This window comes from Phocoena sinus, chromosome 13 (genome assembly GCF_008692025.1).
Source record: "Phocoena sinus isolate mPhoSin1 chromosome 13, mPhoSin1.pri, whole genome shotgun sequence".
NCBI classification, from domain to species: Eukaryota; Metazoa; Chordata; class Mammalia; order Artiodactyla; family Phocoenidae; genus Phocoena; species Phocoena sinus.
The window spans coordinates 26,675,336-26,700,728 of record NC_045775.1 but is presented as its reverse complement, the minus strand read 5'-3'; the positions used below and the strand labels follow the sequence as shown (position 1 = coordinate 26,700,728).

At 39.2% G+C, this 25,393-nt stretch overlaps 1 protein-coding gene across 1 annotated transcript in view; it reads right to left on the bottom strand.

Moving 5' to 3' along the window:
- LTBP1 (latent transforming growth factor beta binding protein 1) overlaps nt 1-25,393 on the bottom strand; it is a 426,823-nt gene that overhangs the window by 82,118 nt on the left and 319,312 nt on the right. Inside the window, 4 exon segments of the mRNA XM_032653008.1 lie at nt 3,385-3,507; nt 10,185-10,307; nt 12,804-12,926; nt 19,006-19,128. Of these exon segments, the coding sequence (XP_032508899.1) occupies nt 3,385-3,507; nt 10,185-10,307; nt 12,804-12,926; nt 19,006-19,128 (492 nt within the window).

Genomic DNA, 25,393 nt, shown 5'->3' with positions numbered 1-25,393 from the left:
ACTATGCTGCTAGTAACTCTGCTGAAAGCCAGACTATATTTAAGTTGGGTTTCTTTCATAGGTCCAAGATTCCACAGAAATTCACAATTTGGCACGTGTAAGTCAAAACGTGAAACTGAGTGTGTTCTGAAGATCAAATGTGTGCTGCCACATTCCTAAAGAGAGTAATTAACATAGAATTTCCATGCCGTCTGTATGACATCGTTAACTTTGCTGGGGGAAGACATTCTTACACTTTCAATTGAAAATTCCTTCCTGAATATGGAACTATCTTCAGATTATTAGGTGAGGTTTAAAGTTTAGGCCTATCATGCATTATTATCCAACTATGTTCCACGGTTATTCACATTGTCATCAATTATGTTTTCAGCATTAAAACAAACTCTGAAATCTACACCCACGTACAGAATGCTGACACGATCAGGGGATTAGATAGAAGTAGCCTACTAACTTCAGGCAGAGCGAAGGATCACAAAGCTGCCTCCAGTGACGTGGCAAAGAGAGATGATTCAAAACAAGGTGAGTGCACATGGTATTATAGACAGACTTCTAATCAGAGAAGGTGGGTGATGGAGCATATTCACAGATAGTATTTTTTAAATGGTACTCTATCCCGCTTCAGGAACATTTTTCATATCAGTTTTTCAAGCAGACATTAATTTATTCTGGAAATCAGGAATCATCAACGTGACTGAGAACAAAGTCAATTTAATAATGATTTATAGTCAATAAAATATCACGTTTGGAGCAGTCACATATGAGTTCCTATCAAATGACAAACACAGATTTAATATACGGAGAGAAGACAGTATAATTAATTAATCAGATAGCTAAATGAATTTTATGCACTTTAACTCTAAAAGTACATATAATTTGCAACATGAAATCATGGTCTCTTTATACAAGACTTGGTTTTACCTCTATTTGGTCAAAAGTTTGTGACAAGAGGAAACAGAAAAAATATTACTTCTAAGCCCAAATGTCTGTAATAAAAACAAGATTCAGGTGGTTTGGGGGGTATCTCTTGGCATTTTATATAAATCAAGATTTTATTAAGATGTAAAACAGCCCAAATGGAAATATTGTCACATAAATTTATTCAAACCTTTCTTCTCAACTACATTAAATCCAAGCACATTTAATTTCTGTATTGGAAATACTGAAAAATTTAAATTCACCTTGAAGGTAAATAAATATATGATATCAAATGAAGTACACACTGCAGTATATTTAAATCTTGGGATCAGTAAGGCAAAGGCCCATGTCTTTTGTATCTCAGGGACACAAAGCTGAGTGTAGATAATGATACACAGAGTATAATATTCACAACTAAGAGAATAGACACCATATTCTCTTTTAAGAATACTGTGATTTGGGACACGTGAGAGGGATATAATTTATGACAATCGAGAACAAAAAAGTCATACATGTCCAGTAGCAATGGATAAAAAATGACTCCAACAAGCTTTTATTTATATGTACTTTGGGATACACTACAGAGTTCCATAATGGCGGGGGAACAATGAGAAAAAAAAATTTATCCAGTATTAGAAATAAGTAAGAGTACAGGTAAGTTTGAGTTTTCAATGGGAAAAAAGGCATGGATTTATTTAGACTAATAATTATAGGAAAACTTGTGGGGCAGTTAGGGGTAGCTAAAAATGGTGGAACAAATGATCTAGACAATCTGATTTTTTAACCCCAGCATCAACAATAACTCAATGTGTTACACTGGGAAAAAAAAAAAAATTCACTGAATCTCATTGTCTTCCTTCCTTTGGCTATAAGTGTAACAATAACTGGTATGGCGATGTAGAGAAAATAGTGGGGAAAGATCTTGGGTTCAAATCTCAGCTCAATTACTTATTAGTGAGGAACATACTAATTAACTTCTCTGAGCTTCAGTTACTCATGCACAAAATGGATAAAAGAAAAGTTGCCTCTTCAATTCTTTACAAATTAAGTAAGGTAATTCAGCAACTGGCACATAGTAGGTGTTCAGTTAAAGCTGTGCTGTGATTGGTGCTGTGTTCTTATTAGTACCTTGTGTCCACTGTAGAGTCAGTCCTCCCTTACCCCCAAGGGATATATTATAAGACCTCCGGTGGATACCTGACACCATGGATGGGCCTGAACCGTATATATACTACTTTTTTCTTATACATACATATAATAAAGTATAATTGATAAATTAGGCACAGTAAGAGATTAACAACACTAACTAAAAATAGAATTATAACAGTATACTGTAATAAAAGTTATATGAATGTAATTTCTCTCTCTTTCCATTATCTTATTGTACATATTTAATGCCTTTTTCATCTTAACTAAGGACTTATGCACTGTGGCCGTAACTTTTGCAGTTTGAGGGGTGACAACAAAGCTAGAACAAATTTCTTTTTCCCTCTTTTTCCTTACCATAGATCTTAGCAACCTCAACACATGATTTTTTTTCTTTCCTTAGTAAGTCAAGAACTTTCACCTCTTCATTTAAAAAAAAAAAGCACCTTTATGGCTTCTTTTTGGTATATCCAAATTGCTGAATCACTACCCTTGTGCTCTGGAACTATTATTAGGTAAAATAAGAGTTACTGGAACACAGGAACTGTGATACCTCGACAGTGGATCTGACGATGGAGATGGCTACTAAGTGACTAACAGATGAGACACGTTGGACAAAGGGATGATACATGCTCCGGGTGGGATGAAATGGGATGGAATGAGATTTCATTACACTACTTAGAACAGTGAGCAATTTAAAACTTGTGAATTGTTTCTGGAATTTTCCACCTAATATTTTCTGACTGCAGCTGACTGTGGGTAACAAACTGCAGAAGGTGAAACCACAGGTAAGGGGAGGAGGACTGCTCTTTAGGAGATTAAACATGATAGCACTTTGAAAAAACATAAAATCCTGTCCTCTATAATTGTGACCAAAACATTAGTGAGGTTTTTGGGGGAGAGGAGAAGCTAGATACTGGATAAAAACAGGGATCAGGAAAAAAAAAAAAAAAGCAGATACATATCAGCTACGGGACAAAATTAAATAGACCCATGAAGGAGATAAAAAAGCTAGAAGATAATTTAGAATCAAGTACCAAGGTTGGCCCATGAAAGGAACAGCAAAGTACAGGTGATCTCAGTTACCACAGAAGCACGCAAAGCTAGGACACAGTTCCAAAACACATGAGTTTCAGTTAACATGGTGCAGTGCAAAGCGAGAACTTCCTGTACTTGATGTAGACTCAAGAAAAATATTATACAAATACAAATTGGCATAGCTCACTTACATATAAAGTGGTAAAACCGCAGACTATCATCAGGAAGCAACGCAGAACTGAACAATAATGTAAATTATAGTTTAGAAGATGGAGAGAGAAGTACCTTGACATCCTTTATTGTCATTTAGCTGGAATCCATCTGGACAAGTACAATCATAGGACCCTTCAGTATTAATGCAGTCTCCTCCCTGGCAAACACTATTGTCCTCCAAGCACTCGTTGATATCTACAAGTCAATTTACAAAATTTAAAAGACAAAACATATTTAGCAAAACATTTTCCTTATGTTTACACACCAGACTCACATAAATGAACACTATTTTACATCTCTCATAACGCATGATTTTAAATGGATGACGGCTTACCTTTTAGAGTTTTTGAGAAATGAAATATTTTGAAAGGATTTTAGCTTTGCACAGTAAACAAGTTTTAACATCAAATAAAATCAATTCAAAGAGGAAAGTAAAGATTCTATAACAAACAGTAATTTACTTGGTTAAATTCTCCGTGATGATAGAGAATAAAATTATTCCTCAAATAAGAATATCTTGAGCATCTATTTATACAAGATCCTATATTATGCATTACAGGAAAGGTTTTTAAAGTACTTGGCATGCTCCCTGCCTCCAAAGGAAGATGATTGTACCAAAAAACCCAAATTATATTAATAAGAAAAAACACAAAAATATTGAGTTGCTTTATAAGTTCAAAATAATTTAACATAAGAACTGTCAAAAAAGATATTTGTCAAAAGACTAAAACCAACTTCCAGTGTCACATGAATTTAGAGAAGAGACACTACAGAGGTCAAAGGTGGCCTGGGTAACATAAGGAACTTACCTGGAGCCTTGACAGCAGGGTGGAAAGTGGCAGAGGCGGAAGAAGAGTTTTTGGTGGGCAAGGGAGTCAACAAAATCAAAAGTCACTTACTCAGCAGTTATCACAAACAGGTATAATGTTGCCTGGATTTTTTCTAACGTATGTACTTATAACGTATATGCAACTAAAAATGGTTTATGTAACCAATAATGGGTCTTGACTGTGAGCATGTAAGACAATTAATGACCCCCCCTTGCTGCATGAACTTGAGGCAGATCTTTCACTAGGGCTGTTTATTACCTCATTTACTCCTAGTCAGAGCTCATTATTCCTAACACACTCCATGAGCCCCGATTCTGTTGTATGTGTAGGATTCAAATTATTAGCACTGAAGAAACCTAAAGAACAAAACCTTCTTTGTTTTCTCAGAAATTTGGCATGTTATGGCATTTCTTGCTAATAATTATGATTGCTGCTAAAATACATGAGGAGGTCCAGGAAGAAGTGAATATGGAGACTGTTGCTGCCTTATTCTCCTCGCTGTCTGGTTGAAAATGTGGGCACAGGAATTAAATATTCCTCATAGAACCCAAGCAACTAATTAACTGCCTTCCGTACCATTCATGGGGCAGATAAAAGAGAAGCACCTTATAATTTCATTCTATCAAAATAAATTATTATGAGGTTCACCCATTTTTAAAGTGTTTCTGAGTACTTGATCCTAAAATGTAAAACAATGCTGATGTGACTCCGTCACAACTAAAGTGATTTATCACTTCTTCTTTAGTGTGTTTCTCCAACTTCACTGAAGTGTAATTTACATAAAACGAATGTGTCTATGAGTCCAGTTCAATGAGTTTTGACAAATGTAGACACATTCTTGTGACCACCATCACAATCAAGGCACAGGCATTTCTGTATCAATTTATACCTGTAAGGATCCACTGCTGGATTCTTAACATCATTGCAAATGCAATGTTTTTTAAGGAATTAATGACACACCTTTGTAAGAATGTCATTCTGTAGTGACAAACATTAAGCCTGGTGACATTTTCCTTAGTCTCTTTTTTCCGGCCGGACCTTAAAACCTCCATTCCTGTTAATCTAATGCCTTGGGTGTTATACTTTCTGTGAAAGAATCCGTAAAGGAACCATCATGCACAATTAAGAAAGATAACAGCACGGAGGACTAAGTGTCTCCTGCAAAGCCTGACTATGCCAACAAAGGTTTTATTCACTGATTAACTGACCTTTGGTAGATCAAGATTCCTAAAAGTGGAACCAAATTTAATTGAGAAAAGGTTTTTAGACATAACTTCTGTGAAAATAATTCTTAAGCCCCAACTCTCTGCTTATTTCATGATTTTGAAGTGGTTGAGCCAAATGGGGATATTCTAGTCTACTGTCTATGGATCTTTGCCATAAAACATGTACTAAAGGGGCTTCCCTGGTGGCACAGCAGTTAAGAATCCGCCTGCCAATGCAGGGGACACAGGTTCGAGCCCTGGTCTGGGAAGATCCCACATGCCATGGAGCAACTAAGCCCATGCGCCACAACTACGGAGCCTGCGCTCTAGAGCCCATGAGCCACAACTACTGAGCCCGCGTGCTGCAACTACTGAAGCCCACGTGCCTAGAGCCTGTGCTCTGCAACAAGAGAAGCCACCACAATAGAAGCCCGTGCACTGCAACGAAGAGTAGCCCCCGCTCGCCGCAACTAGAGAAAGCCTGCATGCAGCAACAAAGACCCAATGCAGCTAAAAAAAAAAACCAAAAAAACCCCACAAAACACCATGTACTGAAGGAATAACCTGGACCAATCATTACCAAAAAGGCATAGGCATTTCCATTGCCCCAAAAGGTTACTTGTGCCCCTCTTCTGTTTGGCTTCTTCTGCTCAGCATAGCGCTTTTGAGAGTCATCCAGGTTGTCATGTGTATCAATAGCTCTCTCCTCATTACTGCTGAGTAGTGTTCTATTGTATGAATGCACCACGATTTGTTTACCCTTCACCTATAATGAGTATTTGGACTGTTTACAGTTTTGCTGTTATGAACGAAGTTTTGATAAACATTCATGTGTAAGTCTTTGTGTGAATATATGCTTTCATTTTCCTTGAGTAAATTCCTAGGAATAGAATGGCTGGGTCACACAGTAGGTTTCACTTTTGAAGTTTCTAATGTGGCTGTATCATGTTACATTCCCACCAGCAAGGTAAGAGAGTTCCAACTGTTCCATATTTATTCTAATAGCTCCACAGCCATTCTAACAGGTGTTGAGTTGGAGGTCCATTTTTAGATTTACCTTTCTTTCTTTGCTCTTTCGGAAATTGAGACAACAAAATAAGAAAAGGCACATCTGATCATTAGCATTATGTGAAAAATCTCAATTCAAAATAGAGCAAGTAGAATCCTGAGGATATGAATTTCAGGAACAACACTCTATTACCAATATACGTGCCTCAGCATAATGGAAATGTGTCAGCTTTGTTCACCCTATCCTAAAATAATTTTCATTCACTTTCCAAAATCTAAGAGAAATAATGTATATGAGAGTAAAAGGAAGCATTTAAAAAATGTTTATAAATAATTGTACAGATTTTAAAACCCAGTGCACTATGTTAGAGCCTGGTTTAGTTTAAAAATTTTGCAAGATCTCTATCTTCAAAAGCAAAAAAAAGAGTAGGTGGAATATTAAGAGAGCCCGATGTGGGATTGTCTGACACCACCGACTAGGGTGATATGAAAGAGGAATTTCTTCTAGGAGTTGGCCATCAGGCTTTAAGGATAGCAACAGTCAGTCGTGGTCACCTCTCCACTGAGACTGCTTTGGCAGTCACCAAGGACCTCCACCTGGCTAGATGCCATGGTCAACTTTTGGTCCTCATCTTGCCTAGCAGCAATGTTTGACACAAGCTCATCACGCCCTCTTTGAAATGTTCTCTTGGATTCTGGTTTTGCTCCTTCACTTGCCACTTTTTCTCAATCCCCTCTGCTTGTTCCTTATCACCTCCTCACTTCTAAATAAATGAGGGACAAGGACTCAGTCTTTGGACAACTTCTCTCTTCTAGCTACATTCACTCCCTTGGTGATCCCATCCAACTTCACGGCTTTAAACGCTGTCTACATGCTGATGTATCCCAGCTCAGAACTCACCCCTGAATTCCAAACACATAGGTCCAATTGTCTTTCGGATATCTTCATGTGGATACCCACTGTAGGCAACACAAACTGAAAGTGCCCAAGTCAAGCTCTTAATCTCCTCCACAAAGCCTTTTCATGGAACACTCCCCCAGAAATAATCAAATGCCATCATCTCAGGCTAACCTCTGCTTGCCTACTTATTTAAGACCATCACTCTCCCTCCCTCCCTCCGCACCCCCCATGTACCCCACTTTAATTTTCCCCTTAACATTTACTGCCATTTAACAAACTATATAGTTTATTTATTTATCATTTTTATTGTTATCTCCCTCACTAAAATGTAAGCTCCACGAGGGCAGGACTTTTTGTCTGTTTGGTTTATTGCTGTACATCCTGTACCTAGAACAGTGCCTGGCACGTCCTTGACCCTCAAATTTTTGTTGAATGAATGCATAAATGAATAAATGGATGACTCTGACTTGGAAAGAAATGTCAGAAGGTAAGAAATACTAGCACTTCTTCCCTTTTTCGATTTGGTCTGCAAAGAAATGACCAACAGAGAAGGGCCATAGGAAGACAGAGTAAATCATGAATCCTCTTCTCAGGCTTTGCAAGGGACTAGCATGGAGCAACCACAGCAAGGGGCTGGGGAAGGTGCCAAGGTAGGTATGGAAGCAGAGACTGTGCCTGGAGGGAAAACAAGTCAGAGAGGCAGAGCCTTTGAAGGCTGAGATGCCAAGATCTCTAATAACCAGGACAACTGAGGCCACCCAGAATCACAGACTGAGTGGCTACTGAGTGTGCTGGCATACGTTGCCCACAGAAATCAGCACAATGCCTGGGATTCTGACTCCACGAGAAGGCCAGCAGGACTGCAGGAAAACGCTGCAAGAAAACAAGTCTCTGCCAGAGTTAGAAGAGGAAAATTACACATGTAAATAGAAATGCCAACAAGAAAGATGGCTCTTCCTCCCACAGCCGTGAAAGATAAGTGAGCCGTCACAGCTCAGTTAATTACGGCTGCATAAGACTGGGAAGGGTCAGAAACAGTGCTGGCTGGGAATTAGCAGGCTGAAGTGCTAATATCGTTTCAAAAGGAGCTCTGAATTAATTGACTGGACTCCAGTCCTATTTATAACCTAAGACACTAGGGAAATTAGTCCTGACTTGAAAAGAGCCTGATTATATACTTAAAAAGAAGCTTTCTAGGGCTTCCCTGGTGGCGCAGTGGTTGGGAGTCCACCTGCCGATGCAGGGGACACAGGATCGTGCCCCGGTCCGGGAGGATCCCACGTGCCGCGGAGCGGCTGGGCCCGTGAGCCATGGCCGCTGAGCCTGCGCGTCTGGAGCCTGTGCTCCGCGACGGGAGGGGCCACGGCGGTGAGAGGCCCACGTACCGCAAAAAAAATAAAAATAAATTTAAAAAAAAAAAAAAAAAAAAAAAAAGAAGCTTTCTAATGGAACATATATATTAATAATACCAAGGAAGCTGGGGAAACGTTTTTATTTGGCTTTTCTTGAAATGGATGGTTTTAGAATAAAAATATTGGACTTCTGGTGAAATGGTTACATATTAAAACAGCCAAAATAGAGGAACATGTCCTATAATAAGCACCCATTACCCAAGACTTAGTCAATGGCCTGGTTATCCTCTTGGCTAGGCCAGGAATTAGGGCAAAAAACATACTGGTGGTCAGTGTAGGTTTTCAGTGCCTTAGCATGTGCCCTACCACCTACTTACTTCTAGAATAGATTCTTCCATGACTGGCTCCCAGAAACACGACTGCCTCTTCCATCTTGCATTGCCACTATGTTGAATCATCAACATTTACCCATATGTTGGAGAGTTCCCCATCCATAGTTTTCAGACAACCAATTATTATTGTTATTATGACTTATCACTTGATCATTTGCCTATTTTTTCAATAGGTATGTTGATTACAACTTTTCACCGGTTGTATTAACCCTTTGAAAAACGTTGTCACCTTAGGATAAAATCCTAGAAGATGGCCCACTGATTCAACAATAATGTACATTTTAACACCTCTGAAACGGTACCAATTGCCCTCCAGACAGGTTGTGACTGTTTGAGCCAAGTTCTCTGGTCAGAAGAGAAGGATACAATACAGTTGATCTTTCCCAACCAATGGGACTGAAAAGTCCAAAAGTACCTGGGGCCACTGAAGTATGTGCCACAAAACCAATCACTGCAAAGCTCATTCTCTTCTATCAAAGGTGGGGTTCAGACCCTCAAGCAGACACCACCTCGCCATGTGAGGCAAACCCTGCCATGTTCACATTTCTGCTTTCATAACTGACAGGGTCTAAATGCAGCAAATCAGCAGATGAGTGGGAAAAACACACAGTGAACACAGAGAATTCACAAGTGACAGGCTGGTGACAGGCAGCTTCAGCAGCTCTGACCACCCAAAGGGGTTCTGAGCCAAGGCAGGTAGTGAAAGTGGTTAACAGCTCACAAATGCTATATACATGGGTTATCTTGAAGAAATATTTTATGTGAAAAGCTCAAAGTTGAATTAAAGTCTGGCTTTAGAAACTTTACATTTTTCTGGAAAATTAACTTGTCTTTACTTACTTGGATCATTGGTACCACTGGTCCTGCATCCCAGTGGATGCTATACAGAACTATACACCCAGGATAAACCATCCACAGCTGAGAAAAGTTAAACTGATTCTTTATTCATTTAGCTGGCATAATTCTTCTGGCATAACTGCTCTGAGTAGCGTAAGGAAAACCTTGATTCTATGCACTTCTTGGCACTATTTGTGTGACCATGGGGAAAACATCTTGCAGGGACCTCGTGTCCTCAACTGTGAAGTCCAAAGTATGGGGTCAAGGACAGAGGCCAGGATGATGTCCAGATTTCCCTGATCCTGATTCTCACATTTTATGATTCTGCAATCAAGAGCAATTCTCACCTTCACAATGGTCTCCAAGAGCGGACGCTCTGTAACCCTGGTCACAAACACAGCGGAAGGAGCCCTCCGTGTTCCTGCACTGCCCATTACTGCAGAGATGACGGTGCTGGCATTCATCAATATCTATGAGCAAGAGAGTAAAAAGAAACTTAGAAGTGGTGCTTTAAAAGTGAGTCTTTAATCATTCATGTAAGGGAGGTCTATAAACTATCTGGTTTCTAATTAATTTAGAATTTTCATTATGTGATTCAAACTGACCTCTAGTAAAAAGTCACTCATTAATATCCCTGTAGGGAAAACCAGATGAGCTTAAAATTTTAAGCAGTGAGCTAAGAATCTGTACATATTAATTCCACTGGTCACTGATGAGGGGCAAATACTTGGCTGTAATCTGGGAATCACAACGAAGCTTCTTGGAATTCCTTCTATAGGTTCAAGTTTAACACTCTGAGTTTAAAAGCACTAAGGCCTGTGATAGTCTAAAGCAGGGGTCAGCAAGCTACAGCCCACCACTGCCTATTATTATAAATAAATAAAGTTTTATTGGAAAATAGCACCACACATTCATATACTATCTGGCCCTTTACAGGAGAAGTTTGCTGACCCCCCTGATTGAAAAGTGTCATGGCGTGAAGGTCTTCAATTCTTTTTCAGTAATTTACCCTTTAGACCCCTAGCAATCAGGCTTCCACCTTCTCTCTCTCTCAGTGATTTTCTGGGCAAATCTAATGGTCCTTCAAATGGGCTCTCAGCCCATTTGATGCCTACATTGCTTCTGAATCTCTCTTGCTTGACACACACATCCTCTGCTTAGAGATGATTTGTTTTGTAACCGCAATCCTGAGCTCAGGCTCACACACGTGCCTGCATCATATCCACACATAAAAGGCATGATAATATACTGCATGTATTCCATCATTTACCTTCACCATCAGATCCTGACTTTCCTGAGGCAGGGCCTCTGTCTACCACATCTTTTTTGACTCCTTAGATGACCTAGTGTTTCAACAATCAGCAGGCACTTATTTCATGTTGTTTGCTGATCAACTTTATTCATCACATTTTGCGTATGTGTATCTACTTCTGGCAATGTGATTCTGCAAGAGTTAACACCACAGGGACCCTACAGCACTGTTCTATCCTACTCTGCTTTATAGCATCATTCTGAGTATCCTGGCATTTAGCACCTAACATTGGTTTGCCCCTATGTCTAACCTGGTGGGTGATTCTCCTGTGTCTGACTTATCTCTAGGAGTGACATCACTGGCTCTTCAAAAGGAAGGACTATGAACACGACAGCCTTATTATGAGTGGACGTCTACCCTTATCACACACACTGTAAAGGTCAGGATTCATTAAATAAAGTATAAAAACTTTGAGAGGGACGAGAATCTAGAACAAATTACTTAATTTATGTGTGTATATGAGTGTGTTTGTGTGTGTTTGATCATTCTTCACCTCTAGATTAGGTATTGTAATGACTCTCTTTGTTCTAGAAAGGGATAATTGAAGAAGGTTATGATAATATTGGTAGATCCCTTTGTAGGACCACCATACATTGTCTCTTTTATAGCACTACCTCAGGAGACCTTTCTACGTATTAAATATCTAAAGTTTACATACAGACATGGATATGATTTGTTTCCCTGTAATAAAACAACTGATCAAGTACAATGTGTATTCTTAAATAAATGATGTTTAAATGACATTTCTTTTCAGGAACTCTGGACACTTGTGCTTGTCACTGGTGATACCATAGTATTTTCAAGCTCAGGGAGCATATACGTGTTGGGAAGTGAAGTACAGTTGACCCTTGAACAATGAGGGGGTTGGGGGGGCCACCACCACACAGCCAAAAATCTGCATTTAACCTGACAGTTGGTCTTCTGTCTCCACAGCTCTGCGTCTGAGGATTCAACCGACCACAGATCGTGTAGTGCTCTACTAAGTATTCACTGAAAAAACTCTGCGTATAAATGGACCCATGCAGTTCACACGTGTGTTGTTGAAGGGCCAATCTGTAATTCTGTATGAAGTTCAATGAAGAAAAATACTTTTTTTGAGTCTAAGGTCAACCCCAGTGAGGTCCAAAATCCTCACTATCACCTGTAGGAACAGGGTATATTTCACAAACTTTATCCCTGAGTATAAGGGGGATGCTATTTCAGTCTTCCTGAAAAGTCTTGTTTAGTGATTATTTTTTTTAAAGTAAGAATTTAAAAAAACTCAATGCATACAAAAACTAGATCATTAATATTCCAAAACATAATACCAGGCTGACATAATTCGCTTCTAAGTGTTAATCCTATTAGGTGAAACTTTCAAATGATTTTAATACAATTGATTTTCTGCAAGTAAGGAATTACACAGAGTAACCATTTTTCTTTCCAATAGAAATGCCCAGCCACTGACCACTAATACCTTAGTTTTCAAATTTAGACTTTTCCCATCCTGTTTCATCGACTTTCCTGACTTAAGTGTAAGTCCCTTGATTTCTGGCACAATAAAACAATCACGTAGGTAGCTTCTCAAAACCCACTCACTTTACTGAGTGCACATTTTTTTGTAGGCACGTGCCTTAGACTGCAATCACAGTAGTTCATGGTGCTACACTCCTACCTTCACACTGGTCTTTTGTTGCTGACAGCTGGTAGCCCTGCCCACAGGTACACCTGAAGGAACCCTCGGTGTTCTTGCACTGCCCGTTTATGCACAGATTCCCTTGCTGACATTCGTCAACATCTGTAAACACAATGACAATTGTTTACATTAGTTCTTATATCTAAACACCCCATCAGCTAAAGTTTGAGACTGTAAACCAAGCTGCTGCCCTCAAAGCCTTCCATTTCCAGGCTGGCCTTTTAAGGCATGAACCACAAGAGAAACTTTTTAATAAGCAGAAAAAAAGGCTCTGCCCTTTCCAATGCATTCTGGGGTTATTATCACAAAAATAATAGTACTTCTCCTAGGTGAGGCACTCTACATTTTAGTTTGAATCAGCCCACCGGTGTACCAGCCATCAACCTCAGTATGCTGAACTGTAGAAAAGAAATAATTACAAATAGATGATAAATTTATGATGAAGTAAAATTGTTTTCAATACAACATCAAGCTCTTTGCCATCTCTCTCTCTCTCATACTTTGGATATAGCACAAACACAATGTGAAATATTTTAGAGTTGAAAAAAGAAAGAACCTCAGCACAAATGGCTACGAGGCAGTTTGCAGACCTGTAGAAGGCAGAAAAAAAGGCAGAATTAAAACTCTCCCAAGAATTTACAAAACAAAACCATAACGGAGGCAGTTATGGGAGGAAATAGAGATTTCTACTGTACTAGAAGAACCTGGAAAACTATAAGGTCAAACAGTTGTGTTAAAGGACACTGAGCTCATTTTCAAAGTAACAAGGAAAGCCAAGAGGCATGATGTTTTGATGATAGATGTTGGAATGTCTAAGGAGAGAGTGATGAGTGAGGACTTTTTCTCAAATGCCTTGAATAAACATAGAGCTCTTGACTGAGAAAGAACATAATTCTTTATAAGTTTCCTAGTCGTGGATATGAATTTACACGAATGAAGAAAAGCCTGGCCTCCTCAATATCTTGAACACTTGTGGTAGAAGCAGCGCGTGTTTTCTAAACGCTTTTGTTTGGCTGTCAGGTTGGTCTGATCTAATTAGATAGTGCTGTCTTGCCTTCTCTATGAGGACACAGCCTCAGAATGTTCTGCTGAAGAGCTAGTCAGTTTGTAAGAGTTTATGATCGTTAAAATATGGAAGGACTGAGCTTCACCACCTCCACCACAGGTCTGCTGTGAGGATTAGTGGAGACAATGGATGAAAACACACCAGCCCGGTACTCAGGGTGGGAGAGAGGAGTCCTGATTTTAAAAGAGCAGAACTTGTTTTAAGGAAATCACATCCTAAAGATCAATGTCTGATTAGTGCTTCCTTCTGAAAATATCCTGTTACTTAAAACGCATCTACAAGGTTTTAAAAAATTTTTTTATCTAGCAGGTTCTTATTAGTTATCCATTTTATACATATTAGTGTACACATGTCAATCCCAACCTCCCAATTCATCCCACCACCACGCCCCTCTTCCACCACTTTCCCCCCTTGCATCCACAAGTTTTTGCCAGGAGAACTCAATTAACTGCACAGTCCTTTCCCTCAAGTATCACTGACAATTACCTGTTTCCTGAGCAAAGTTGCATTTCTTAACCTCTAGTGAGGCATTAACCTTTTGAATTTTATCTTCATGCAAGCAAGGTGTCAGGTTATGCTTCCTGAAAAAGCTCACATTGACTATTAATGTAATTGGAGTTCAGAAATTTGTTTCTGATTTAATTTCTTGCAGAAATTACTTGAGTTTACTAGAAACTTTTGTTTCACTTATTGTGAAGTTGATCCCTTTTGTTTACATATAATTCCTGGCTGCCAACTGCTGACTACCAATAGAGAAATTAAGTAAGAATTTTGTCTTACGAATGATTTTACACCTTTCCAGCATTCTCAGTCTACTAGCTTTTCAAGTGGTTGACAGCAAAGACGAGCCCACACCATGTTTTCTTTCAGCACATTCTATAAAATACTTGAGACGTCAGTTCAAGAATTTAAGACCAACAATAGCTCATGTAGCTGGTTGGATCTCACGTAATGTCTGACAACATTTTTAATGCTTTGGCCTCTTTTTGACTTTCTCAAAGAAGATGAAAAATTAAGCATTCCCATGTGAAGATGTTTGCAAGACTATACCCTCCATTCCAAGTACTGTCAGGATACACCAGACATCTTACATAAGTTACTCATTTATGTTGGGAAGACTGTCAGAAGTAATTCATTACAAGTAATGATACACATATTTGGAAAAACTCGAGGCAACTCTGTTATCTTGAATGAGGTGATCTTTGGGTCTTTAAAAGGACACAGGAACAGAGGCAGCATAATTCTACACATTAAAAAGCATTTTTTCTTTTCCGATGAGGGACAAAATTCCTATGACAGAAGAATACTTTCTAATAAAATAGGCATGCAGGACAAATGTCTTCTCTCTCTTGTGCCAAGAGATGAACAGAAAATATTATTCTTCACAAAAGGTATTTGTTTGTTTGGTTTTTTTAATCAATTTATTGTCTTATTTTTATTTTGGCTGCGTTGGGTCTGCTGCTGCACGCAGGCTTTCTCTAGTTGCGGCGAGCAGGGGCTACTCTTCATTGCGGTGTGTGGGCTTCTCATTGTGGTGGCTTCTCTTTTCGCAGGGCACGGGCTCTAGGCGTGTGGGCTTCAGTAGTTGTGACTCTTGGGCTCTAGAGCGCAGGCTCATTAGTTGTGGCGTACGGGCTTAGGTGCTCTGTGGCATATGGGATCTTCCCGGATCAGGGCTCGAACCCGTGTCCCCTGCATTGGCAGGCAGATTATTAACCACTGTGCCACCAGGGAAGTCCCAAAAGGTATTTCTTTAAGGGACTTTTTGCCCATATTACTGTGATAAGTCCTGCTCAGAGTTAAAATAGAGACTATCTCTAGGGTATCTATACATTTAGTACATACAGCACTAAAATGTACAAAGAAATACAAAGATACAAATAAGTAATGGATTAATACACTAGATAATGTATTTACAACCTGAAAAGAGTTGTCAGTACATTGAGTGAGGTGAAGACACAGTCAATGCGGTGCTGTTTCCTCTGCCTGCTAAGGTTTTCTCCCCGCTGTATTCAATATTTTAAGACCAAGTTCAAATAGCGACACCTCTGCAAAGCCTTCCCAGAAGCATGCAATCTGAATTAGTCACACACTTCTTGGCTTCAGCAGAACTTTGTACATGCCTATTATTCGGTGAATAACAACATCTACCACAAAATGTCATGCTCTGCCCCTGCCTTATATCTCATTCTCCATGTATTATCTCTGATATCTCATTACCCTATATTATCTCATGCAATCCTCACATCAACCCTCACAGATGCCATCATTGTTACCTTCTTGCAGATGAGCAAGTAAGCCCTGGCGAAATGAGATAACTTATCCAAGCTAACACAGCTTCAGAGTATCACAGCTAGAATATGACATACTGCCTTTTAAAAGAAAAAAAAAAAAACGAAACTCCAGACTTATTTGGATTTCACCAGTTTTTCTATGCAGGTCCTCTTTCTGTTCCAGGATCCAATCCAGGGGAACACATTATATGCAGGTGTCTCATCTCTCCAGTCAGTCTTTCCTTGTTTTGACAACGTCAATTGCCTTGAGGATATGGGCCAGAATTCCACAGAATGTCCCCAATTTGGACTTGTCTGATGTTTTTCTCATGATTAAGACAGGGGTTACAGGTTTTTGGAAAGAATAGCACAGAGGTAAAGTGCTTTGGTCCTCACATAATGTCAGGAGTACATGACATTCACATGACATCACTGACAACTTAACTTTCATCACTTAGTACTTCACTGTCTCCAATTATCTGATGCAGGTTTGCATCTCTTCCAATGAGTAATAGTTCTTTGAGAGATTTCAGCCTCTTGGTAACATACGCAGTGGCTGGAACATGTTGGTTCCTTCATACACTTGAGAGGAAGGAAAGGAAGGATGAATAGAAGCTTCTGCAGCAGCCCAGCAGAGTGCCCCAGAGACTAGAAAATACGAGTGTTCCTAGGGGTGGCATCGGCTGATGGTGTGAATTCTCAGGTAGTAGGGAGACTGACTAGAGAGGAGCAGGCTCATCTGGGAGGGCAATGCCAAGAGGAAGACGGTGGTAATGAGTCATTCATCCAACATGTGTTTACTCTGGGCATTTTCCCTCTAGAGAGCCCAATCCTCGAATTTTAGGGATGACGTGATATCAGGAAACCTGAGATTATTTATCCAAGGTGGTATAGTGAATCCCTGGAAGAGCCAGGATTCAGGTCAGTAGTGAGGAAGAAGATCGGTGTGCAGGGCAGGATAATTATGAGCAAGTACTTGAGTCAAAATAAGCACAGAATATACCCAGGGCAGTTGTGACATCACTTGGATGGGACAGAGATTGCAAACTGAAGAAAGCAGTGGGGACAAATTTGGAATATGAAGTGTGGGCCGATTACAAGGGTTTTTATGAATAAGCAGATGAGAAGAAGCAGGCAGACTGGGAAGAGAAAGTAACATGACAGGCAATAAACCAGATACAGCAATCAAATAAAGATTAACAATGGCTTCTAATGCTGAGACCTTCAGCCACCATTAGTCCTGTATGTAAGGAAGATATAATACCTTTCAAGTGATTCTCACGTTTAACTTTTTCTGAGGAGATGCCCAGCTTAAGGAGTCAGAAGGAAAGCTGCGGATGTGGGAAAGGACCAGGAGGAAAGGGAGATGTGCCTACTTCATACACTCTCCTGGGAGTGGATAGTATTTTGCTGTATGGAAGGAGTAAGGCGGCAAATTCAGACGTCTGTGAATTCCCTACCGCCAGTGGAAGATGCTTCAATTCTTACAGGTCAGTAGTAGGGTAACTGTTTACTGCTTCCCTACCACAGTGATAAATTAACCACTACCCTAGATCCTTCACTTTCACTGAGACAGTAAAGAAAATTTTTTTTACTTATTTCCTCTTTCTCCCTTTGAAAGAGCATGCTTTTACGTATAAAAGTGATGGAAGATAGCAGAAGGGAAACAATCCATAGATTTAACCACAGAAAAAATGAAAACTTCTTAAAAAATTATTTAAAAAATTAGCAAAACCTTGGACAAATTACACTGATATTCTAAAGAAAACGGTATACGTTAAATATACACACTGTACGTAGGTTTATATATATATATCCTATATATAAAGTGTTCATACACATTGACTTAAAAACTTGATTAATGGGAAAAGATATTAACAAATTTACAAAAGAGGAAATATAAATGTTTAACAGAGGTATGAAATAAGTGTTTAATAATTAGAAGTGTTTAGGAAATTAGCACATAAAATACATATTAAATCTTTTAGAAGTAAAAGAAACACACATTTTAAAATTAGAAATTAGTGTTCTTCCACTTTAATAGTTAAACACAGAACACTTTGCCTGATTATCCCACTTTTATAAATAAGGAAGTTATCCGAAAATTCAGGCAAAGGTTTATTTTTTAAAGAGATGCCTGTTAGGTTTTATTTTTACATAATAATCAGAAGCTGGAAAAAGTATGTTGTTCAACACCTGAAGAACAGCAAGAAAATGGTGACACAGCGATGCACCGGGACATTACACTGCCTTTAAAACTAACGTTTGAAAAGAGTTATTAATGAAATGTAAAATGCTCATGACATACTATTAAATGACAAAAAAGTAGATAGAAAACTGTACACAGAACATAATGATATAAAATATCCATGAGATACGAATATCCACAAATGAGGTGGAAAGATTATTACTTTATCTTTTTTACCTTTCTGCATTTGCCACATTTCGTATAGCAGATGCATGTTTTTTAATAGCAATTGTATTGAAATAAAAATCACACACCACATAATTCATCTATGTAAAGTGTACAATTCAATAGTTTTTAGTATATTCACAGAGTTGTACAACTGCATGTCTTGTTTTTATAACTGGAAAAAACAAAATAGATCTGTGGTTTACAGATGTTCTCTAAAAAAACACTGTTTTCCTCTATGTAAACAGATAGGGTCTGTATTTAATCACCATGAGGAGTCACTTTCAAAGATGCCAACCAGAATGTGCTCCAAGAAGCTCAATCAAAATAAATGACAGGTAGTATGTTTCCCTTTTTGAAGGCTAGTTACTCTAATATGTTTTTAAGTGCAGTTCAAATAAAAATGAGACATCTGATCACAGTATTTACCTTTACAGTGCTTGTGGTCTGGAGTTGGGGTATAGCCCTTGTGGCATGAACACATGTAGGATCCTTCGAGGTTGGAGCAAGTACCATTTGTGCAGATATCTGGTTCCAGGCATTCATCCACATCTTAAAGAATGGGGTATAATGGAAAGAGGAAAAAAAAGACAAAGAGGAAAAAAAGAAATAAAACATAAATAAAGTTGAATTTGGTTAGAAATAGTGGATCTTCTAAAGAGGGGCAGATTCTTTTTCTTTTTTTGGCCGCACCATGCGGCTTCTGGGATTTTTAGTTCCCCAACCAGGGATTGAACCCAGGTGCTCAGCAGTGACAGTGTGGAGTCCTAACCACTAGACCACCAGAGAATTCCCAAGAGGGGCAGGTTCTTTAAGATAAGCTTTCAAATTAGCGCTTAAGAGGAAGAGAAGCTCTGGTATGAGGTATGTGTATGATGGTTCCATGGCTTAATTTACTTTCTGCAAAGTAACTCAAAAAAGGAACCAAACATGCTCTACAAATAAACTCAATGGAAGGCTTGTTTTAGAGGGGAGGGAGGAAGAGAGGATATATGTAGAGCAACATCCCCTGCAAGGTAAAATATTCCAAAGAACCAAAGATGTGTGGAGGTCTAGTTAGGGAACTGATGAACTTCAGTAGAATGTCAGTGTTCACCGAAACAAGAGATATGACTCATGACCCACAAAAACCATGGGAAAGTTTTAACAGAAAGGTGAAAAAAAATCAGGCAAAACATTCTAAGATGGCACTGAATCAGTGATTAAAGAAGAAAACACAATCTAAGGGACAAACATAAGCCTACTGGGTAGTGTGAAGGTGGGGTATAGGCTGAAGAGGCAGATACAATAATAATATCTAATCTTTTTTTTTTAACATCTTTATTGGAGTATAATTGCTTTACGATGGTGTGTTAGTTTTTGCTTTATAACAAAATGAATCAGTTATACATATACATATATCCCCATATCTCTTCCCTCTTGCGTCTCCCTCCCTCCCACCCTCTCTATCCGCCCCCCTTTAGGTGGTCACAAAGCACCGAGCTGATCTCCTGTGCTATGCGGCTGCTTCCCACTAGCTATCAATTTTACATTTTTTTTTTTAGATTCCATATATATGTGTTAGCATACAGTATTTGTTTTTCTCTTTCTGACTTACTTCACTCTGTATGACAGACTCTAGGTCCATCCACCTCACTAAAAATAACTCAATTTCATTTCTTTTCATTTACAAGCAGCTCATGCAGTCCAATATCAAAAAAACAAACAGCCCAATCCAAAAATGGTCAGAAGACCTAAATAGACATTTCTCCAAAGAAGATATACAGACTGCCAACAAACACATGAAAGAATGCTCAACATCACTAATCATTAGAGAAATGAAAATCAAAACTACAATGAGGTTATCACCTCACACCAGTCAGAACGGCCATCACCAAAAAATCTGCAAACAATAAATGCTGGAGAGGGTGTGGAGAAAAGGGAACCCTCTTGCACTGTTGGTGGGAATGTAAATTGATACAGCCACTATGGAGAACAGGATGGAGGTTCCTTAAAAAACTAAAAATAGAACTACCATATGACCCAGCAATCCCACTACTGGGCATATACCCTGAGAAAACCATAATTCAAAAAGAGTCAGGTACCACAATGTTCATTGCAGCTCTATTTACAATAGCCAGGACATGGAAGCAACCTAAGTGTCCATTGACAGATGAATGGATAAAGAAGATGTGGCACATATATACAATGGAATAATAGCTAATCCTTATCAGGCACTTACTGTATGAAGGCACTGAAGGCTTTACACATATTCTCTCATTTAATGCTAACAAAATCCATATGGGTTAACCCTTCACAGAGGACGGAACTGAGATTTAAAGAAGTTCAAAGCTTGTCCAAGGCCACATGGTTAGAAACTGATGGCTCAGATTTGAACTCAGTCAGCCTAACTCCAAAGACCATCTTTTAAACTGTAAGATTCTGTCACAGGCAAAGTTAAGTCTAGAGATAGAAAAAGTCAAACAGAAAAAGCATGACTTTGTTTTTATGATTTGCTAACACAGCATTTATATCAATAATCATTATCTAAGTGTTCACTGATTTCATTCAAGAAACTTTCATTAAGCTCCTACTAGAATATTGTTAATTCAGAAAGAAAAATTTGAGTTCTGTGCCCCATTTGAATGCCCCTGGGTAAGTCCACTGTATATTTCAGAAAGAAGGTATATAATGTAGCATAAAAGATCAAAAATTTAAAGAGAAAAAACTTCAACCATAAAGTATCAAAAATATACACAGCATCACAATTTATACTTAATTTTACAGGGGGCTACAACTTAAATCCAAGTATTTTATACATAAGGCAGACAATAAAAAGGAAAAGGCTCTTGATTGTATCCCTTTCATTTCACAATGCTTGCCACAAAAGCAATACAGCTTTCCACCTCAGTATTAACAGAGAATCACGAGCACATTAACAGAGACCTAGTTTTAAGTCAGCAATCATTCATTCGCACTGCATTTCATTAAAACTGTACTCTATCTTTTTCTTTTTTACAATGGAATTCAGAAGTAGAGTATTACCAAAATAAGGCACCGGGGATCTTGTGTGTGTCCACGTGTGTGTATGCCATATGCATACTGAAAACAGCCAAGTAATTGACACTGCCTAGGCGTTCTGCCTTGCTTTCACAACATCACTAATTATAGTAGAGTGACCCTATTCCATTACAAACGAAAATTGTAACACTTTCAGACTGACTCATTATCCATCCTTTCTTTGGTTGTGGGAGTCCACTTTTGTAAACACTGAAAGCAAACTACTTCAAAGAAGAAGCCAAACACTGGAGCCAAAATAAATAATGGGACAGAATGAACATAGACGCTGGGCATGGAAATTCCAACAGCAATGCAAAAATGTCACGTCTAGGATCTGGTTTGGTTTCAAAAATGTTTACAAGTTGAAAAACGTATCAATTGCTCTTTTTAATTTTTCATGCACCAGACAGTGTGATTTATAAGACTGCAGAGTATAACAGTAAAATGAATTTCTAAGACCATATTTTCTCTTAAAGTAAATTAACAGGCATTGCAGATTACCATTCAGGAGATACTTATAAAACTTCTATTTTACCACGCTACTACCATGATTAACGATGAAGCAGAATGCTTTGAAATATCTAGGAGACCCTGGTGTGTTTATTCTTTACTTACTACAGCCATAATTGCATGGAACCAGAATCCTGTAGATAGAACAGTTTGAATAAGTACATGAGCTTAGTGGCACTTAGGCTCTTAAGGAGATAATGATATATAGTAAAATATCACTAAAAATGTACAAACCTCTAGCTATAAAATAAATGTCATGGTGATGTAATGTACAGCACGGTGACCATACTTAGTAACACTGTATTGCGTACTTGAAAGTTGCCGAGAGAATACAGTTGGCCCTTGAAGAACACGGGTTTGAACTGTATGCATCCAACTACACATGGATTTTTTTCAGCAGTAAATACTACAGTACTACATGATCCGTGGTTGGGAGAAACCGTGGACGCAGAGGGCCAACTATAAGTTATATGCAGATTTTCAGCTGCACAGAGGGTTGGTGCCCCTAACGCCCTCATTGTTAGAGAGTCAACTGTGGATCTTAAAAGTCTTCATCACAAGAAAAAAAAAATTTGTAACCATGTACGGTGATGGATGTTAACTAGACTTATTATGGTGATCACGTTGCAATGTATACAAATATTGAATCATTTTGTACACCTGAAATGTAATGCTATCTCACAATTATACCTCAATTTAAGAAAAAAAAAGAATCTCTATACAGAAGGAAGGTGTCTAGAGTGGAGTCTCACTTGGTGGATGTAAAGGGAATGAAATAAACTCAGTGTTGTATCTTTAGCCAGACCTCTCTCCTTAACTGCTCATCACCACAGCTACGATCTTAGAAATTAATTTTACTGTTATATTCTGTTAGTTTACTGGGACATCTCTACTTGATGTCCCACAGTCCTCATGGCCCAAACTGATCCTTTTCCTGCCTTCTCTTTAAGCTGTCTTTCATGTCAATATAGGCTACCACGACCCACTCAGATGTCCAAGTCAGAAACTTGGGAGTCATCCCTTCTAGATTCCTTACTCTCCCTCTTTCCCCACAATCAATTTACTACCAAGTCATGTAAATTCTACTTACCAAATCGCTCTCAAATACACCCAACTTTACTTCATTCCCTCCACTACCATTATCTCTCACCTGGGTTACTGGCATAATCTTTTGTTTCTCTATTTAAAGTTTTACCCTATCAAATCCATTGTCCAAATTGCAGCCACAGCAATATTTCTAAAATACAAATCTGACCAATGATGTTGTTCCTCTACTTTAAAAACTTCCAATCGTTTCCAGGGTTTTTCAATTCAGTCAAGGATTCATTACAAACTTGTGGGGCCCTGAATGGTATTGACAGAAAGTCAGGCTCCCATAATCCCTACTTCTAACCCTTGGGAGGACCAATGCCATGGGAAACAGGTGGTCTCTACCCACCCTACTATCTACCACCCAACACCCACAGCCCCTTTTACCCCTGCAGCAGAGGGAGATGGTTATGTCTCTGTTTTCTGTATTGGAGCTCAAAACTCATTTTAGGATTACAGTCATATAGAAGAGTTGTATCACCCAAATTCTTACATGCATAATACATAATGAGTTCAAAAGGGAAACTGCCCATAGAAAAACGGGTCACAAATTCAAGAAAAACAATTTACCTATGGGCTTTGGGGACATAATTTGGCATATGCCATTCATGAATTAATTAAACCTCCCACAGTAAGGAAGTTGCCAGGAGTTTACTAGGTCAGCAATTTGTGGATGACTGTTAACGAGATTATGAATCCACCTCATTGTACTATCACCCGATCCAAATTAATCCTTCTCATCCACAATACTGTGAATGACTCTCACAAATGCCTGGTGAAAACTGGATATGCCACACCTACAGGATTTCCTGATTCCTCTATCATAAGAGGCAGTCAGAGGCATAATTTGTCCTTAATGAACCTGGCTGACTTTTATGATCATCACATCCTTTAAAAAATGTTTCACCTCATCATTGGAATCTTGCAGTCTACAGTTCTTTTTCAAGATCAACGTGAAGTTCAGTGGTCGTTAGTTCCCGAACTCCACCTTCTTTCCTCTTTGGGGGGAAATGAGGACATTAATCTCTCTCCAGGTCCTGGGCAACTTTCCATTCTCCACAATGTCACAAAGATGATTCCCAGCTGGCCAGCAATCCCACCTGCAAATTCTCTCATTGCCTCGAGAGGTACTTCATCTGGGTCAGGAACCCTTTTGAAATTTCCCTTCCTAATATCCTGGGAACAAACCAGACAGCCCGAAGCCCCTCTGTGGCGGGCAGGACCTCTGAAGTTCTAAGGGTCCGCAGTGGCCACCTTCCCACAGGCCAGCCCGTGGCTGCACTGACCCCTTCCACTTCACCCACCTTGAGGTTGGTCAGAATAGGGTCCAGAGCAAGAGTTTACCTGCATTACTTCCTTTACTACCAAGGACATGAATCTGTCAGCACGGTGAACCAGTCATTTTTCTGAAGCCATTCAACCTCATGTAATTCATTAGTGACCAAGAGACTTCAGTGAGTGAGCACCATTTGGTATGGGAAGAAAACATCTTATTCTATCACCATGCTACATGAAAATACAGGATTACTCCCCACACAAACATTACATCAATTATCCCTCAACTATTCTTCACACAGTCTTTACATTGGGTTGGCCAAAAAGTTCATTCAGATTTTTCTGTAACATCTTATGGAAAAACCCAAATGAACTTTTTGGCCAAACAAATACTAAAGATGATGGAAGAACGTATTTGACAGAAAAGCGAGCATGGCGGAGAGACCTTCAAGATGGCGGAGTTGTAAGATGTGGAGATCACCTTTCTCCCCACAAATATATCAGAAATACAACTACATGTGGAACAACTCCTTCAGAACCACACTGAACGCTGGCAGAAGACCTCAGACTTCCCAAAAGACAAGAAACTCTCCACATACCCGGGCAGGGAAAAAGAAAAAAGAAAAAAACAGAGACAAAAGAATAGGGACAGGACATGCACCTCTGGGAGGGAGCTGTGAAGGAGGAAAGGTTTCCACACACTAGAAGCCCCTTCTTGGGCGGAGACTGCGGGTGGTGGAGTGGGGAAGCTTCGGAGCCATGGAGGAGAGAGCAGCAACAGGGGTGCGGAGGGCAAAGCGGAGAGATTCCCGCACAGAGGATCAGTGCCGACCAGCACTCACCAGCCCAAGAGCCTTGTCTGCTCACCAGCTGGGACGGGTGGGGTCTAGGAGCCGAGGTCAGA